Raw genomic sequence first — 20,160 nt, 5'->3', positions numbered from 1 at the left:
TGTTAGAGTTCTATCCTATTGTTTCAGACCTTTTATTTTCTACTCTATTTCATGATCCATTGTAGTTTCATTTCCCTTTCTTGGCTCATGGCTTTGTGTTCTTCTATCCTAATCTAGGGTTTTCTAATATCATATTTCTTCTAGCTTAGAGTTAGTTTTCTAGGATGTTCTACCTCAGTGATTTGTTTCTATCTTAGGATTAAGATGTTCTATCTTAGTATTTGATGATTGTTTTCTATCTTAAGATTCGTCTTCTAACTTCGGTTTTTCTATCATAGTGTGTAATTGAAGGTTGGTTTCCTAATTTAGGTTTGGGATTTTCTAACTTAGTGTTTTCTATCTTAAGGTTTCTAACTTGAGGTTTTTCTATCCTAGTGTCTAATTGAAGGTTGGTTTCACTAGTGTAGAATTGGGCTTTAACGTCACCCCGTAGATGACGAACCACAAAATAACCAACGTAAATTATTGACCGGTGGTATTTTCATAAATAAGTGGGCATATAGACGTCTGTTAGGCGGGGCCCCGACGTCTATAATATGATAGACGTCGGGTCCCCCCTTAACAGACGTATATATGCTTGACAGGTAGGTGAAAAGTCATTTTTTTCAGGCTTAGAGACGTTTGATCCTGCCACCATCACATCTATATTCAATTATAGACGTCGATGCCCCTCCCAACGGACGTGTATATGTCACACAGGTAGATGAAAAGTAATTTTTTTTGTCGTACAAACGTCAGATCACGCCATCCGACGTCTAAATGGCCTGATGAAAAGTTGTTTTGGACGTCATATTAGTGAGGGCCCCGACGTCTAGGCCAGAATAGACGTTAGTTCACATGGGGAGCCGACGTCTAGTTTGTTGTTAAATCAAACCCGCTGTTACGAGCACCAGTTCATCGTCTTCCTTCTCGCCTTTTCTCTCCGCGACATTGCTTTTCCAGGTGCGTTTTTGTCTCTTTTGAACCGTTTAAACGTACTTTTATTCCGATTATATTAGTGTTTGCTTAATTATGTTTCACTTGAACGGATTAAAATGAGTTTTTGTTGTGTTTTGGTGCAGTTTTTCTTGTGTCTTTGGGTAGCGTTGTACCGCATTCTCTCTTTGCTAGTTTCATCGTAAGAAAAGCTTGTGTCTTTTGGTGTCTTATAGCATTTCAACCCAAAAGCGAACTTCGGTCCTTGTGTAGTTCTATTGTCACCGTTCGTTTTCATTAGCGGTTTTAATGGAACTAGGCAAGGACCCAAATTCGGTTTTCGGTTGAAATGCCATAAGAGATCCAAAAGACGCAACCTTTTCTATGACGAAACTAGCAAAGAAAGAAGGTGCTACTACGCTACTCAAAGACACGAGCTGTAGTAGACGTCGGTTAATGTAATGTCCGACGTCTAAGGGGCTACATAGACGTCGGAGATTGCATTGTCCGACGTGTATGGAGCCCTTTAGACATCGGACATTGCATTAAACGACGTCTATGGAGCCTCTTAGACGTCAGTGTCATGCAGTAACCGACATCTATAAAGACGTCGAACCTGTTTGAGTCCAACGTTTGATTAACGTCACTCACAAAGACGTCAGTTCTGGAGCTGACGTTAAAAGGCCAAAATAACAGATGTTAAATGCCCTTTATGCACTAGTGTTTCCTAATTTAGGTTTGGGGTTTTGTAGCTTAGTATTTTTTATCCTAAGGTCGTTTGTTTCCTTAGCGTATATGTTTTATCCTATTTGATTTCCTAAGTGTTTTTCTAGTTTGGAGTTAACTTTCCATACATAAAGACTTCTTCATCTCATGTTATTTAGTTAAACTACAAAACCAAGGTTTCTATTAGACGAGCTTGTCTTATCCTGACACCAAGAACATGTAAGTCACCGAAAGGAAGGGTAGTGACTAGGACTTGAGTAGGAAGAGCAGCCCCTAGCCAAGAGAACCCAAGTTAGCCCAATTCTGACGTTATACTCCTTTCAGCGCCCTAAGGTTGGAAGTGTTGAACAAAACACTTTTGGAGGACCTCATCCCCCCACCCAACAAGTCTTAGAACCTGCCAAATGTGGACATGACCAAATACTGTAAGTAACACCATAAGAGCAACCATACCACTAATGAGTGCGTCGTTCTCTAGGACAAAGTGGAAGTGTTTATTCATGTTAGGAACTTGAAACATTTTGTACATCGTGATGAGCAGAAGAGCTCTCACTCCAGATATTGGAGGTACGATGATCGAAGGAATGGAAGGAGAGACAAGGAGAAGGATGAAAACAAAAAGAGTTGACCTGGGATGAAGATAGGCGTTCCAATGCCAAGCCTCCCTTGAAGGGCACCATCAATACTATATATGGAGGAGTTACAAAAGGGGGACCATCATCCTGAACAAGAAAGAAGCATTTAAGGGTGATTCAATTGGTGAACACGATGTCTTGAAATCTTCATTGCAAAAGAATGTTGATGAGTGCATACTTATGTCCTTATTTAGCCTTTAATATTGGATTCTTAATTGTTTTTGTTCTTTATAAGAATGTTTTAGTTAGTATTTATTATAAATGGGGTTATTGAGCATGATATAGAAAAAAAATGTTAAAAATAATTTTTTAGTTGCATAAATATTCTTTGAATATTTTGAGGTGTGTTAGTGGAGTTGCAACTAGGTTGAGTTGATGGAGGTGTGGAAATAAATTGGTTAAAGTTTCATGAAACCTTAAAGATAAATCTAAGAATAGAAAATAATTAAAAAATACAAGCCAAGAAGAAGGAATAAGCAACAAAAATTGGATATTGTGGTTCTATTTTTTCTATAAAAAACACTTTAATAATTGATAAATGTTTTTATAAAAGATAATTTAGGGAATATATGTCTTTAGATATTTTATTAGATATTTTTAAATAATTATCTTTTTTAACAATATAAGTAAACACCAAAAGATAATATTTGCTAAATCTTTTTTAGTCTAGAAAAGATCTTCTCAAATATGTTTAGATCTCCACAATAATAAAATCTATCTTGAAGATATTGAATTATTTAGAAGATAATTGGGGGAGATTACATTATAAGAAAGGAGATTGTAATAACAAAATATCCCAAAACAAAGCTCAGTCTATTTTCTTTATAAAGAGACTAAGTGAAACACATTAGTTGGAGCATAGGAACCCTTTTGGGTGGTTCTAATTTTGTCCTCTCTCTTCTCTCATGTTCTCAACCCTCTCTTCTTATATTTCTTTATTATTTATACATTCCATGGAGTGTTAAGCCTTTGAGATTGATTTTACTATAATTTCTTAATTGGATTTTGAGATTAGATGAATAAATTTGTTTGCTCTTTTGGTTATTGTTGTGATTTATTTTTATCTATGTCTTTTACTTCTTAATCAAGTAAAAGTAATGATTTTTACATTGTAGCAACTTAGCTTAGTGTTAAATCTACATAACATATCAATCATATGAGTCCAAGGGTTTTTAATTTTAATTGTGAATTTAATTTGATTAAAGTTAAAAACTTTCATGTGATTGAATGTGTTTTTGCCAATAATTGATAATGTACTTTGATTAAAGGTGAAAACTTTAACAAGAATTTTTCTTACTTGATATAAGAGGTAAAAAGAATAGACATGATCAGTCATACTTTGGTTAAATTTACTATGACTAATTTACAAAGTTCTTGCTTTTAATTAAGAATGTAGTTTGGTTAATAGGCCAAAAAATTAATTGAGAATTTACATTGATTAATTTGAAAATCTAAGACAATAATTAACTCAATAATAATTTTTAGATAACCAATGATGAATCTTATTTTGAAAAAGTAGTGAAATCAACCTATATTCTCTATCATGGTTTTTATCTTTTCAAATTTTTTTATAATTTTATTTCTTTATATCTTTTTTATTTTATCATTTAATCTTTTATTTATTTTATTTATCTTTATCTTCTTTATTATTTTTATTCTACTAACCCTTTTGTGTAGTTTTTATTAGAACTAATTTCTTAATAATCAATTTCGTATTCGTTGGAAGATGACTTAGGATTGACTTTACCCTTTTTATTTTGTTGGCTACTATCTTAGTAATGCTGAAGTTTTTATAGTTCAGTAGTACTAATTTGATTGCATCAACAATAATATTATTAGATGCCACCCATTACGTTCACTAATGCAGCTTTTTAGGGGATGGACCCGAACTAGGATGATCCCATGGTGATTACAATGGAGGATGAAAACTTTGCGATTAGGAAGGTGTTGGTCTACCAAGATAGTTTAGTAGATATTCTCTATGGGAAAACCTACTAGAAGCTGAAGCTTCCAAAAGAGGTGATCATGTCATATGAGGAGCTGGTGGACGAATTCTCCTGGGAGAGATTACCCGCTAGGGGATACATCGACCTTCACATAAACTTGGGAGAAGGAAGTTTGACCAAGACCATATAGCACTAGTGCAGAAAAGGCTTTAGACATCTGTTATTGTGGGCTTTTTACATTTGATCCCGACCTGACGTCTATACGGGTGACGTTAATGGGACGTCGGACTCGTAGTCAGACGTCTGACTATACAGTTTAATTTACGAAAAATGCCATCAGTCATTTTTTACGTTGGATATTCGAGGGTCGGATGTCTAAAGGGTGACGTTAAAGGCCTTTTCTGCACTAGTGCATAATGGACTCGACCCACGATCAAGCTATTGAAGAAGTCAGCAAAGGTTGTGTGGGATGACCAATGCCAATTAATTTTTGGGAAACTAATGAAAATTCTAACATCCCCACATATCTTGTGTAAATTAGACACAACGAGACCCCACTTGGTGTACATATCGGCCATAAAGGATGTAGTTAACATCGCCCTTGCTGAAGAGATCAACAATGAATAGGAGTCAATTTAGTTCTTTAGAACAATGCTATGATTGAGAAATATCTACACTTCAACTTCAAAACATTATAATTGTGAAATCTTTGCAGTTTGGCATCTTATCATGTATTTTAGGTGTTAATATCTCATTTCCATGAATTCAAACTCATTTTTAAAGATGATTTGTTGAAATTCCATCATTTTCATATAGAAGTATGCATATCTGAGTTAAATGCATGTTCATCGTCAGTCATGTCTCTGCTCAAAGTATAATGTTGAAAACATTAATAATAGACATAAAACTAACATATAACTTAATAATCATATAAATTCATACAAAAATATAAAATTCATATACATAAGTTATGCAATGGTAATATGTATATTTTCTTCTCACAATATTCAAGATGTTGCAAGTAAATCATCGACTACATCATTGTCATTATAATTTATCATCATTTTAAATGGATGAATGTTAGCAATATGAAGATTACTCAGATCATCTTCAATAACCTTGTGAAGAACAATAGATCAATGTGTTGACATAGGATATTTGATATAAAAAACTTGAGATTGTTGAAGTGCCATGGTGAACGACTTGTCTCGATAACCCACCTTCTAAAAATGAACTAATGACATTCGTAATTCATCTATTCTAAAGCCATTGTTATTGTTAATCCACTTACATTTGACAACTAGAACAAAAAACTTAGTATAACCATAGTATGACATGGTCCAACTATAAGATTTTGGTCTTTTATGTGAAAAATTGTAGCAACTTGACTTGAAGAGTAACTATAGTTTTTTTACTATATTTTTCTCATCGAAATATAGAATGAAAAATTATTGATGTCATAATGTGTGTAACATTGAACATCTAACTCTAGTCCATTTGCCAACCATATCAATGTTTAGATACCAAAGTATAGGCTAGCAGAGTATAAACTACATTTTATCTAATAACCATAGTCTATACCCTTTTTCTAGGGTAAATTATGCAAATTTTTACTTGTATGTCGCGTTGTTGTGATTTTTCTTCAATAACACTCTGAGCTCCATTTTCTTCAAATATTCTTCAATTTTGAGCTTGTCCAACAGTCTTGGTGGTTCATTTTCCTCTTCCATGCAATTCTATTGGTTTGTTTAATGTTGTTTACAATCAAGAATATGACTTGCTTCATAGCGGAAGCCTTGTTACATTGCTCTCGCTTTCTCCTTCCTTCATCCTCGCATTGTGCAGTTCAACATGCAAATTATTCACATTAATCTTTGTTGCCCACACCATAAGCTTCTTGCTTCCAATTTTTGAAGCACACTCCCAAGTTTTTTTTTCGTTTTTCTATTTTACTATTGGTTTAAACATGTTTTAAAATTTGTATATTTAGTTATATTTTTTTGTTATTTGAATATATAATATATATTTTAATATGTTATTTAATATATGTTTCATTTAAGCATGATTTGTTGTAAGCTTAAATTTAGTTTGCTCGAAATAATTGTTGCATTGAATGAGCCTTAATTCCCATTTGAGAATCAATACGAAAATTATGTATTGCCTTTTATATTTTGGAAAATTTGTATACTTTTAAGTTTAAATAAAAAGGATGTAGTACTAATAATTTATATGAATTGAAACTTCAACTACGATAGAGTATAGACTCCAAAGTCAACAATATCTTGGATAAGGGGTGATTGATCCTATATTTCACTCAACGAACTTGGGATCGAAACATTGAGATTCAAATTTAAAAGCGATTATACTCTTTCTTGGATATGATTGTATCATCTGGTATCAAAGTGTATCATCTAGTATCAAAGCGTATCATGTGTTGTCCAGATTCTATTATCTAGTATCTAGAGCAAGGTTCTAATTTGAATTTCCACTTCTATCTTAATTTTTCTTTCCTACAAAGAAAACCCAAAAAAATTGAATGTTCTATTTTGTGCTTAGTTTTGAAATTTTGTAAGTATTAAACCCCATAAAGGTTTATCCAAGTCCTTTGAGTTTTTAAATTATTTGTGTTCTTCGTTTATAATTTTTCAATTTTGCATTTGATGTGTGGAAATTACCTGTTTTTTGTTTTGTTTTTCTATTAACTGTAGTTCCAATTAACTCTTTACTTTAATTTTGCATGCGTTTTTGTGTTTGAAGGATAATCTGTTTAATTTTCTTTGTTTGTTTTAAATGAAAAAATTGAAAAGAAAAGAAAGAATAGTGGATCCAAGTCAAAAGGAAACAAATATATATGAAATGAAAAGAAGAAAAAGTGAGGATTCAAACGAAAAAAAATGAAGAATTAAACATAATTTTTTGCTACAATTTTTTTATTGTGGTTTATTGATCTATTGAATTGAAATAAGTCTTTTTCTTAGAGTTTCCACGTTGTCTCATTTCAATATTTTTGGTAGTACTTTTTTTTTAATTTTATTGTTTTATGTCTTTTAAAATTTCTTGAAGTTTTCTTTTTACCTTTGACCTTTTGAGTCAAGATTTAGATCTTGCAATGTTTTTCACATTATTTGTTCACTCTTTGCTTAAGCTACTGGAGGTTTTCTTAGTGATAAATATATTTTGAGAGGTAACATGCAATAAAGTACATTTGAGAAAAAGTCTAGAAGAGTGATTAGATCCTAAATCTATTTTTATTATTAGTAACCACTAACCTTATCTTATAGGACATGACTTCTTCACCGGATAGTGATCCTCCATTATTTGAGACTACGAAAATTATGGTTGAGAATCTCAACTTACAAATGGCTCAACTGCAACAACACACTCAACTATACACTAGTGCAAACGGGTTAAGAACGCGGGTCATACGTCTCGGTTTCTAGAAAATCGAAGCATATGTAAAGGTAGTGGCATTTCTGCAATTTCAACGAACTTATACTCCTCGGTTGCAGGGGAACCGAAGCATAAAAGCCAAATTACCTTGGTTAAAAGCTAAACCGAGGCGTAATGTTCTGCGACTTTCCGACAATTTTTTGAAATTATCCTACTGCCTTGGTTCTCTGACCAACCAAGGCAGAAAGGTTTCCCTAATCATATTTCATTTCGAAAACACTTGGCCTTAGGTATCCTTTCTCACGACCCTTGGGTATCATCCATTTTTTTCTCTCTTCATCATGCGAAATCCAGAAGCTTGAGGCTTCTGCAACTTTTCTTCACTACGACAGACTCAATGTTGGCCGCGAGGCTGCCACCAGATCCACTTCGTACATCATGCGCACAGGCCAGGTACCCCGCTCTATGCATGCAAACACTCTCCAACCTTTCCAACACCGTTGCCAAGCCCCTCGACCTGGCCTAGGCCGCCGTCAGAGCTAGTATGGCCCATACGCGTGGTCTCTTCACCTACCATGGGGCACTAAAAGCTGCATCACAGGGTTTCATACTGAGGTAGTGAGTTGCAGTGAGTGACTACGTGCAGCAGATATCCGACTCGGTGAGAGAGTTGAGCAAGACATTGAACAAGTTGCGGCACCTCCGCGACGAAACCTTCCAGTGGCAGATGAGCAACGTCCAGATCTAGACCATCGTCGCCCTCACCAACGACGATACTTGCATATCCGGCTTTAACGTTGTCATCGCCACTGCCGGGAATATCAAGTTGGAGCTCAAGTAAAGAGTCATCGACGTTTCCATGTTCACCAACAACGCGATTTACCTCATGAGTCGCCTCGCTGATAGCGTCACGGGGAAGCCTTGCGCCAATTCTGGGAACTAATCTTGTCCGTTCATCATGGTTCTTAGGTGTGAATATTTGAAGTGTGTTTGGAAAGATGTTAGAAGGTAGAAACCACGTTTAAGCGTTTTTCTTTTCAAACATGCAAGCACCGGTAAGTGGTAAGGATCTGTTTGCAGTATAAGCTTCAGTATTGGTTTTCTGCTAAGTGACGAACGTGTGAATTATATAGTTACTAATATAACATGGCTTGTTATTAGTGATTTTGGGTTCTTAATGTATAAACACTGTCATATTCGTATTGTGCAGAAGAACTTTGTAATGAGTAATGGAAACGCAGCATATTATAATTTCTATGATTAATTAGGTCTTAAACCCCCTTTATTGCAGCCTCTGTTGAAAAAAAAAACCTTCTAGTACCTTGATTCAACTACAAACCGGGGCATAAGACCCCTCTACTGCAAAAAAGGAATATCCTTTGCTATCTCGGTTGTATTCGAACCGAGGCAAAAGGATACACCTTTTGGCCTCGGTTTAGAACCAAGGCAAAATGGGGTAGACTTTTTACCTCGCTAGTATATACCTCGGTTGCGGAACCACTACCTATGGGTGAAAATAACCGTTGTCGTTTCTCTTGACTACACTAGTGATAGTTTGAAAGGCTCCAAAGGTATCATGAAGATGTGAGCATGAGGGTGAAGGGCATGGAGAGAAGTAGAGCAAGACATGATAAGTTAGCCCATTCATGATGAAGCATGGTTTTACACCAAAGAGAGGTAAAAGATTTTATGAGGAGATGAAAAACCATACACCTAAGAGAGATAAAGAGAAAATGTTTCATGAATATTGGAAAAGACATACTCAAACTATGATGAAAGAGAGAGAGATAGAGAAAAATGAAAAGATAGAAACTAAAGTTAGTAGAGAGAAAGATTTTGAAAGATGGAGTTGAGAGAGAAAGAAATTGAAGAGGAGTTGAAAGAGAAAGAAATTAAAGAAAAGGTGTTACAAGAAAAAAGAGGAACAAGAAAAGAGAGTGAACAAAAAGAAAAGAGAGAAAGAGAAGGGAAAGAAAAGCAATAGAGAGAAGAGAAAGAAAAGAAAGAACAGGGAGATAAAGAAAAGAGAGAAAATGAGGAAGAAAAAATAAAGGAGAACAAAAAGAGAGAGAAAAAGAGAAAGAAAAAACATCCTGATTTGTCATTGAAAGAAATATTAATTTGTTGGCAAGGAATTGTTCACCAAGAACCAATGACATCAACAATGTGGAGAAGAAAGAATGATAATACCTAGGAAAGACTTATTTATCAATGCATCAACAATGAAAAGAAAAAAGTATGGTCAAGAATGAATACTCAAGCTTGGAAATATATGTACATAAATTAGCTTTTTTGTTCATTTCCAAAAAATCTATGAGCAAGGACACAAGCTTGGAAATATATGCATTTGAGTTTGTTTGTTTATCCATCCCAAATAAACCTATGGGCACTCAAAGTAATACCTAGTTTGATTGTTTGACTAGACAATATTCTTTTGCTTTTCTTTGAGCATAACATCCGTAATTTGAAATTGTTTGATATTTATTGTAGATTGATATTTAATCTTGGAGGCAAACCTCTAACCCTCTAATAATAGGAGATTTGTTTCTTTTCAAATTCCAAATCTCATTTTAGTATAATTTATATTTTGGATTATTTTATATTTTGGATTATTTTATATTTGTATCTTTGATTTATGTTTGCATACATAATCTTCTATAATTTGTGGACGAATTCTCTCTAAGAATGAAAAAATAATGATAAACTAATAATCTTTATAGGAACAAAAACTTAGAAGTTGCTTCTACAAGAAATCATCCATCCTATGAAAGGATGAGGAGAAATTTAAGAAAGAGAAAACTACTTATACCACTACCGAACCTAAGGAAAAGGAATCTTCAAGTGATACGCGACACATTCAATACAAGAAGGAGGATATGATATATGACTATCTCTTAATCCAATATAAAAGAGAAAAAATCTTCAAGAGGTATGAATTTGAAGATAAATTCTCTTCAAAAAGAAGAATAATAAAGGATAAATACAACATGAAGTATCGTAATTCAAAAGACATGAATTCATATGACTTAGAACACAATTATAAAATAAATTTTAAACAATTAAAGTGTTTCTAATTTATTTTAATTTTGTAAGCTCAACTACCTATCTCTAATTTTGTAGTTTGTTTTTGAATTTTTAATTTATTTATGGATTCGACATGTTTGGGTTATTTTTGCGGCTTCTTAATGACTTAAATATTTACTTCAGAACATCAAATATTGTAGATTTGTAGACACTGATCATGAATATTTGTTTTCTATTGAAAAAAGATTTTCTTAATTATTGTATTAGAAACTCTTAGTTTTATCAAAGTTGAATTCTTTGTAATGAATTTGACTTATCTTGTGACTTCTTTTAACTTTGATTTTCTGAGTTCTTCTATGGGTTATTTTTGTTATCTAGAAGTGTAATTTTATGTTCGTCATTTGCTTTATTTTCATATTTCTTGTTGCTTTACCTTTTCTGATGTAAGTCCGTGACTACAATGACTCTTCGCTGCTGTAGCACTGCGTAGTCTCTTGGATCATGCACGCATAGAGCAAGAAAAATCCAATGAACACATAGAAAAGACAAAACAAAGAAACAAAACTCAATCACACTACCCCACTCAACTTATTCACTGGCTGATCGCGTTCGCCGCGTCCATGTACGTCTAAATGCCATGCACAGCAACACGTGGTCAACATGCACTTCAAATCGCTCACCATCTCAACCCACACACAAACGCAATGCCTCGTTCTATCTCTTCCACCATCACACTTATTTTCAATTCAACACACGTCAATCTGCATGCAATCCCGATGCCAGATGTCCATACGTGTTATCAAGAGCCCTCTCTCTTGCATATAAATACCCATAATCACTCCGTGTTTTCCCATCATTAAGTATTATTATAACTCTGCCGATATTCTGCAATACTATACTATGATGAGAGCAAGGGTTCCACTGCTACTGTTGTTGGGAATTCTCTTCCTGGCATCACTTTCTGTCTCCTTCGGCATTGTTTACCGGGAGCACCAACAGAGCCAGGACGAGTCGGATTCAAGAGGAACAAACAACCCCTTCTACTTCAACTCTGACAGGTTTCATACTCTATTCAGAAACGAATATGGCCACCTTCGTGTGCTCCAGAGGTTTGACCAACGCTCCAAACAAATTCAGAATCTTGAAAACTACCGTCTTGTAGAGTTCAAGTCCAAACCCAACACCCTCCTTCTTCCTCACCATGCTGATGCCGATTTTCTCCTAGTGGTCCTTAACGGTAAGTAATCAACTAATTGCTACTGACTGAAATTCATCATACTAGCTTCTCCTGCACGAATGATAGTAATCAATTTGTTAATTACAGGGAGAGCCGTACTAACCTTGGTGAACCCTGACGGTAGAGACTCCTACATTCTTGAGCAAGGCCATGCCCAGAAAATCCCTGCAGGAACCATTTTCTTTTTGGTTAACCCTAACGACAACGAGAATCTCAGAATAATCAAAATCGCCATACCCGTTAACAACCCTCACAGATTTCAAGTACTACCTTTTGTGATTCCCAACTAACTTTTTAAATTCTAACTTGCATTTTCTCTCTAAATGTGACGATGAATGTTTGTCCTGTAGGACTTTTTCTTATCTAGCACAGAAGCCCAACAATCCTACTTGCAAGGGTTCAGCAAGAATGTTCTAGAGGCCTCCTTCGATGTAAACAAGAACACAGCATCTAATTACACATTTATTTCCATTTAGCTTGTCAAAATGTCAGTCTTCTTGAATGATATATATATTTGCACGGTTTTTGTAGAGTGAGTTCAAGGAGATAAACAGGGTTCTGTTTGGAGAGGAGGGACAGCAACAGCAAGGCGAGGAGAGTCAGCAAGAGGGAGTGATTGTGGAACTTGAAAGAGAACAGATTCGCGAACTGATCAAACATGCGAAATCTAGTTCAAGGAGAGCCCTTTCCTCCCAAGATGAACCATTCAACCTGAGAAACCGCAAACCCATCTACTCCAACAAATTTGGAAGGTGGTATGAGATCACCCCGGAGAAAAACCCCCAACTTAGGGACTTGGACCTGTTCATCAGTTCTGTGGATATCAAAGAGGTAAAACGAAGGAAAACGATATCAGCAATTGAGTTCTATTATTCCCTGTTGTCTTAATTATAAAATCTTAGTACCGAGGCCATAATTAAATAATGGTTTCTTTTTTAAAACTTTATTAGGGAGGCCTTCTTCTGCCACACTACAATTCTAAGGCCATAGTGATTCTGGTGATTAATGAAGGAGAAGCAAACATTGAACTTGTTGGCCAAAGAGAACAACAACAGAACAAGCTGCAAGCAGAACAAGAGGAAAGCTGGGAAGTGCAGAGGTATAGAGCTGAGTTGTCTGAAGACGATGTATTTGTAATTCCAGCAACATATCCGGTTGCCATCAACGCTACCTCCAATCTCAATTTCTTTGCTTTCGGTATCAATGCTGAGAACAACCAGAGGAACTTCCTTGCAGGTAGATTATATGATATATCTCCCTCAAATTTGAATATATGTTGTTGTTTGTTTTATGCCACATGATGATTTTGTTTATTTACTATTGTTAATTCGTGATTGAAAATTTGAAGGTGAGAAAGACAATGTGATCGGCGAGATACCTACAGAGGTGTTGGATGTGACATTCCCTGCATCTGGTGAGAAGGTTGTGAAGCTGGTAAAGAAGCAGAGCGATTCCCACTTTGTGGATGCACAGCCTGAGCAATAAATATGAAGTGAAATGAATGTATGGTGGAAGAGCTCATATATATAGAGAACGTGGAAATATGTATCGGCCATGTAACAATAAATGAGCTCCACCTCACTTGAATGAATAATCAAAGGGTTTAATTATTTTTATATATTCCTTTTCTTTATAAATACAAAGTTGAAATTTTTAATAACCGACATATCTTTCAAAAATAAAAACTTTTAATGACCAAAATGGATTAACAATTAATTAAAGTGTAAAAAAAAAACATTTTCCATAAGCATATAAATGATGCTTGTGTTTTATGTTAACTTTGTTTTCTGCTAACCTAATTTGATGGGTTGCTGCTGGGTAACAAAAAACTAAAATAAATAACTCTCACCCTAAATTATTATATTATTAAAAAAGTTAGTATTTTAATGTTATTTATTTTCTTTTATTTTAAAATTTAAATATATTATTATATGATTGAAGAATGTTCTCATATTTACTGAGATGTTCGACACTCACACTAGTGCGTTATAAGCTTCGATTTAGGTTAAAATTGAAGCCTATCAAAATGTGGTGACATTTTTATAGTTTAAGCGAACTTATACGTCTCGGTTCAAAATCAACCAAAGCATATAAGGCATATTACCTCGGTTAAAGCAACAATCGAAGCCTAAAAGCCCACCTGCCCCCTCACAGGTCTCTGAAATTTGAATTATGTGTAGAGCCTATGAATTCGGTTCGTTTAGAACCGGTGCGAAACAGTGTTTATACCTTGGGTTAGGCGGGAACCGAGGTATATAAGCATTTCATTTTTTTTTATTTTTTTCTGAGGACTATATGTCTCGGTGGGGTGTAGAACTGAGACATATATGCATGTTTTGTTTCAGCCGAGCATAGAATCGAGACATATATGCACGTATCTTAACCAAAAAAACGTAACCTACTGTTCATTTCCTTCTTCCTCGAGATCTGACTTTCCTCACTCCCTCGCTCTCTCGCTCCGTCACTCTCTCGTTTCGTCGATCTCTCGCTCCGTCGCTCTCTTGCTCTCGTTTCGTCACTCCCTCGCTCTCTCGCTCTCGCTCCCTCGCTCTCGCTTCCATTGCTCGCGTTTAGTCGGTGCCGCCATTGTCGCTTCTTCCAAGCCATAACCCTAATGACAGGAGAGAGATTGTGCTTTGCATCGTTCTTAGAGTTTTCCAAAATGTTAGGGTGTGATTGGTCTCTATTATCTTCCAATTTCAGATTCTGCCAACCCGAGGAAGATTCGTTGGACACAATTTGAGGTGTGGGAGGGAGAGGAGAACGGGGTGGTGGGGTATCGGAGAAAACGATTTTGTGGAGAGAGAAGTGACCGAATTGGGGTTTGAATTGCAGAGAGAAAAAAAGGGGTCAGGGTTGGGGATAGGGAGAAGTTAGCGGAGAAGACAAGAGGGGAGTGGGCCCGTGAGCCCAAGAGGCCCAGGCACGACTTGAGAGAGAGGGAGAAGGGTTGAGAGGCGGTGGGCGTGTAAGAGACTTTGAGGGATGGGCCTGTGTGAAGTTTGAAGAGAGTGAGAAGGAAAACTCGGAAACGGAGTTGGTGGCGGTGACAGTTGAAAGAAAGGGCTTGTTCAGTGTAGTCATGGGTACCTTCGCCGTCATGATTTGTTCGCTGTGTTCGTGGTGGTTTTCATCACCCTGGAACTTCAAGGACAACTTCATAGTAAGTGATGGGGGGTGTTGCTGCAACCACTGTGCTATGTAATAGACAAAAGATGACGACCACCGATCTCGTCTTTAGGCCAAACACTAATCTTTGGCTTTCTTTTATCAATAATTTAACCAAAAAATAAAAAGTAAAAAAAAATAGAAACATCTACTGCTTTGGTTAAGGCTATAACCGAGGCAAAATCCTACCCTTTTATGCCTCGGTTCGCACCCGAAACAAAAAGTAGTAGATTTACCGCGCCTGAATATGCCTCTGTTCGAAAACCGCTGCCTATGGACAAAAATAACCGTTGTCGTTTCTCCTGATTGCACTAGTGTCATAGAGGTTAACTGACAATGATGTAGGCTCTCCATATATTTGAGAAATACATCCATCAATAAAAATGTTTAAGAAATATTTTTTTGAGACGCGATTATTAATATGTAGGTTCTCAATATATTTTTTTTAAATAGTCTTTTCACATTCACCAATATTAAAAAATTTAAGAAATGATATTTTGATATCTTATTAAAGTTAAAATAAACTTTTCATATTTATAAAAAGAAAAAAGAAACTCTATTTTTTGGAAATAATCTTTCCACATTTATCAATATTAGAAAAATGATGGTGAGAACTAGTCCAATCAATATTTAAAACCTATCAATATTAAAAAAATGAACTTAATGAACTTTTCATACTAGAAATAAAAAGAAAATGTCAAATATTATGGTTATATTTCAGGAGGCAAATTTCCCATCCTTGTTCAGGTTATATCATTTCACCGTTTAATTTGAATTTGTTAAAATCTGATAATCAAATATATATTTAATTACTTGAATGTATTTTAACCTTAATTTGTTCTCTTCAAAAATTTAACCGTTTAATTTTTATTTCTAATTTCTTACAATTTAGCACAAAATAAAGAGGAAATAATTATTAAAGAAACAAATATGAAAGAAGGAAATTGTGAGGAGTGAGAAAATTTAAGTAGGTTAGTGCAAGACAGGTGGCTGTAAGAGAGTGGACCGTTCGGTTTTGACGGTAGTATTTAAATGAAAATTTCAAATCATGCTCCACTTTCTGCATGCACTATCTCTTCTCCAACCTTCTAAAATCTTCTTTTGTCCTCCTTATCTCTAAACTCTCTCCCTAGAACCTCACACGTTCTCTTCATCTGATCAACAATCAGGTGGTGCTTGAGTTTTTCTAGTATCAAGAGCTTTCTTTCGAACCGATCAAGTGGTTGTTTGAGCTGGTAAGTTCTTCTTCTTCTTAGAAATTCTGTTTTCTAGCACATGCAAGCCAAGTTTCTGGTTGCATGTGTTTATCATATTCTTCTCTTAAAATTCTGATCACATTTCTAGTCTTGTGGTTAGTCTATTTTCTTCAATCAGTGAACCTTACGTTTCTAAGATTGTTGGTGGTAAGAGAGTTTCTGCAACTGAGAGTTTTTTGTCCAATTAAGAGGTAAGGGAAGCTAGTTAATTTAATAATGATTTACTATGTATGAAAATGTTGTTTGATGATTATGTATGTGTGTAAAAGTGAATGAATTGGTATTCGACATTGTTGGACGTGTGCATGTGTAGATAATTTGATGTTGGCTTGAGTTATGTGTATTACCGAAACCTGTGAACTGGTTGAGTAGTTCTATAGAGTTATGTAGAAAGTTGAGCGCTCGTTGTTGAACGCTCGATCATGTCAGTTAATTAAGCTTAGCGGTAATTCGGTTTTGTAGTGATATTCTGTCTTAGTGTTGTTTGGTTAATATTGACGTTCAGTTTTAAAAATACTGTTCTTGATAGCGTTCGGTCATGTACTGTTCTTGGTAGAGTTTGTTATTAGTAGTACTATGTATTAGTGTTTGGTTTTGATAGTAATCGATGGATTATAACGTTCGGTCATACACTAGTATTCGGTAGTCATAGCGATCGACTCGCTCAGTCATATGTTGATTGGTAGCTCGACCATGTTCAGGTACTCGGTCATTAACTGGGTTTGGTCTTTTTAGTCTTACCTGTTTATTACCGTTCGACTTTAGGTGTGTGGATGGTTTCTTCTTAAGCGCTCGATCGTGTACTAGCAGTTATGCTAGTGTTAGCGCTCGGTCGTGTACTAGCAATTATGCTAGTGTTAGTGCTCGGTCTTATACTGACAGTAATGCTATTGTTAGCGCTCGGTCTCTTACTAGCACTCGTTCTTGGTAGTGCTCGGTCTCCTACTAGCACTCATTCTTGGTAGTGTTCGGTTTTGTCTGAAATAGTGAGTTTCCGTTCGGTCGTACTCAGGGGTTATGTCGTTGTCGTTCGGTTTTATCCTTCTATGAATGATTATTTGGATTTTAAATGCTAATTTCACTGTTTGACTCTGATTGCTTGAGATAGTTGTATTGATATATTGCATATGAGAAATTTTATTGATATTCCAATAAGGAATATGTTTCAGGTAACGTGGAAGAGAATTCCAAGGAGGAATGTCTCAGTGAAAAGTGTATTGAAGTGGTAAAGTATGAATATGGACAGTGAAATTCACGGAGTTCATCCTGATATTCTGATGATTACCAATTCTCAAGTAGAGATGGGTAATGCATTGTGTGAGAATGACAGGAGGTCCTAGCCCATAGGTTCTTGGGTGAGTTATAACGAACTAACCTCGGGTGATGGTTTTCCAGTTACTACACCATCCGAGTGCATGAACGACCTCAAGCTACATATTCATACAATGAAGATGGTCAAGTTAGGTGTTCGTTTTATGCATGAAGTATAGTATTCAGTTTGTATATGCTTACTTTTATTTGTTTTGGTATGTTGTAGTGTTCGGTTCTGCATTGCTTGTACTTGTATGAAATGTATGTATGTTTGCACAATTAAATTACATTAGGTTACCCTTATTTCCTGTTTTGTCCATCTTTCCGTTCGGTTTTCTCTTGCGATGATCATCCTTTTGGGTTTGAGCAGAGGGGGAGGAGTGTACGTTGGAGCAGGAGTTGGACGGCGAGAATCCTACTATTTAAATTATGATCGTTCGGTCATATTATTGTCTATAGTTTTGGGTGAATCGTTCGGTCATAGTAATATTTCTAGATATTCTGGTCGGTTTTGTGTATAGTTTTGTAGTAGTATAGGAATTGTGTAAAGTTTTAAATTTTATGGTTATTTTGTAATAACTGTAAGGTTAACTTTATTTTTCAGTAACTGTTCTATCATATTATTAAATGATGACACCTGTATATAGTTTTATGCTATATTTTTGGGATGTTACATAAATGAATAAAAACTAAATAAACAAATATACTTAGTTTTGGGAGGACAAATACAAGGAAATTGAATTCCTCAAAATTAATTTAACCTTACTTAAATTTTAATTATTGATTTCAGCAACATATTTGTCAGTTGAAATTATAAAACTTCTCAGACACTTTATTCCATTCCTTTAAGAATGAAACTAACACTTTCCTATAACATGTGTTTCTCACGGTTGCTGCAACGCAAAAAAAAAACTGAATAACACCCATACAACACAACAATCCCTAAATGATAAAAAAAATTAAAAAACAACTCATATCCACCGAATAAAAGCAAAGGATTGGTGAAAGGAACGACAAAACGGCGAAACAAAGAGGGTTTTGGTAGGCTTTGTTGCTTCCAAACGGCGGAACATCGACGAAAAGTACTCTGGTGAATGAGAGTGAGTTCGCTGAACGATGAAAAGTCACTCAAATGAAAGATCTCTTCATGTCACGCTTCTGTTGGGTGCTGCTTCTCTCTAGGTTTTTCTTAAACCCAAATGTATGTTCTGTTATTCAAAATAAAACCCGCCACTTCAAACCCCTAAAACATTTCATTTACAATTGTCAAATTTTGGTGTCATAGTATCATTCTCTTAAGAAGATTGTGCATATATGAACAATGATCTTTCATTTTCTATAAATTTTAGTTTCTAAGATTTGTATTAACACTGTGTGAGATGCAGCTTAGAGCTTTGATGGTCACACTAGTGCAATCGTGGGAAATGACAGGAGTTATTTTCACCTATAGGCAGCCGTTACGCAACCGAGGCATATATAGACGAGGTAAAAAGGGGTAGGATTTTTGCCTCGGTTGTGAACCGAGGCAAAAAGAGGTAGGATTTTGCCTCGGTTCACCGATAACCGAAACAGTACAATTTTTTTATATTTTTTTTCGAAGAACGTTTCGCCTCGGTGCCTATTGAACCGAGGCAGTATCTCCCAATACAAATCAAGAACAATTTCTGCTTGTAGATCTTCCAACAATCAAGAATTGAGCCAACTAAATGACTCAAAGCCTAGTAACAGGACTTTTTAACCACAACTCTCCTTCTTTGTTAGGGGGCAAAGACTTCCCCGTTTCAGTGTCTATAACTTTTGCAGAAAATGTTGGAATCAACTTCCCACATGAATCTGGATAAGCTTTAGCATCTTTATCTAAGACAAAAAATGTTGCTCCACCACTACTTTCCGTTAGTCCATAACCTTGCCTTAGTTCAACCCATGGAAATGAACTCAAGTGACACTTCCTTGCTCAAAGGTTCAGCACCTGTCCCCATTCTTCTAACACTGGAAAGTCACACCTAACTTTCCTTAAATACTTCACTAGCGCAAGGATCACTGGTGGCACTATTGACACGTTGTTAACCTTGTACTTCCAGATTGCATCAAGCATATCTTGGGAGTCAAAATTCTGCACCAAAACTGTTGTTATACCAGCACACAACAATCCTAATCCAAAGAATGCAAATCCATATATGTGAAACATTGGAATAAAGGCCAAAAAAATATCATCTTAGGATCCACTCACATCAGCAAACCAGAAAATCAATCTCATTATGGAAATTAGATTTGCATCAGTTAAAACCACACCTTTGCTTATTCTCGTGGTCCCTGAAGAGTAAAATATAGCAACAGTGTCTGATTGTGCCCCAAGAACTTGCGACAACTCGGTTGAATCATAACAACCTTCTATTAACTCTTCAACTCAGTACCGAAGGCGTCGACAAAGGCGACCCACTTGTCGTTGGGGGAGAAACGTGCAACGGTGGCCGGATAGGCATGTTCCCCGTAGAAAGAGACATGAAGGGAATTATCGAGGCTCACGAAGACCACGGATCTGGCGTTGGTGT

At 35.7% G+C, this 20,160-nt stretch overlaps 1 protein-coding gene and 2 pseudogenes across 1 annotated transcript; 2 read left to right on the top strand and 1 right to left on the bottom strand.

Annotated features, from left to right (window-relative positions):
* Positions 1–8,009: 8,009 nt before the first annotated feature.
* On the top strand, positions 8,010–8,555 carry LOC148197035 (pectinesterase inhibitor 3 pseudogene; annotated as a pseudogene).
* A 2,932-nt stretch (positions 8,556–11,487) lies between these two features.
* LOC124821939 (beta-conglycinin beta subunit 1-like) lies at positions 11,488–13,491 on the top strand. Its single transcript, XM_088092770.1, has 6 exons — positions 11,488–11,873; positions 11,961–12,136; positions 12,224–12,304; positions 12,405–12,704; positions 12,824–13,109; positions 13,222–13,491. Exons 1-6 carry the CDS (start codon positions 11,537–11,539, stop codon positions 13,356–13,358), a joined length of 1,317 nt encoding a protein of 438 aa, XP_087948896.1. The 5' UTR covers positions 11,488–11,536; the 3' UTR covers positions 13,359–13,491.
* Positions 13,492–14,252: 761 nt separating this feature from the next.
* On the bottom strand, positions 14,253–15,287 carry LOC148197034 (uncharacterized; annotated as a pseudogene).
* Between the last annotated feature and the right edge of the window lie 4,873 nt (positions 15,288–20,160).

Source organism: Vigna umbellata, chromosome 6 (genome assembly GCF_029865625.1).
Source record: "Vigna umbellata cultivar VRB3 chromosome 6, Vumbellata_1.0, whole genome shotgun sequence".
Lineage (NCBI taxonomy): Eukaryota > Viridiplantae > Streptophyta > Magnoliopsida > Fabales > Fabaceae > Vigna > Vigna umbellata.
This window is presented reverse-complemented; position numbering and strand designations above follow the sequence as displayed.

Coding starts and splice junctions, on each gene's coding strand:
- LOC124821939 (XM_088092770.1), top strand. CDS start 11,537: ATGATGAGAGCAAGGGTTCCACTGCTACTGTTGTTGGGAATTCTCTTC. Junction 11,874..11,960: donor TCTCCTAGTGGTCCTTAACG/GTAAGTAATCAA, acceptor TGTTAATTACAG/GGAGAGCCGTACTAACCTTG. Junction 12,305..12,404: donor TTCTAGAGGCCTCCTTCGAT/GTAAACAAGAAC, acceptor CGGTTTTTGTAG/AGTGAGTTCAAGGAGATAAA.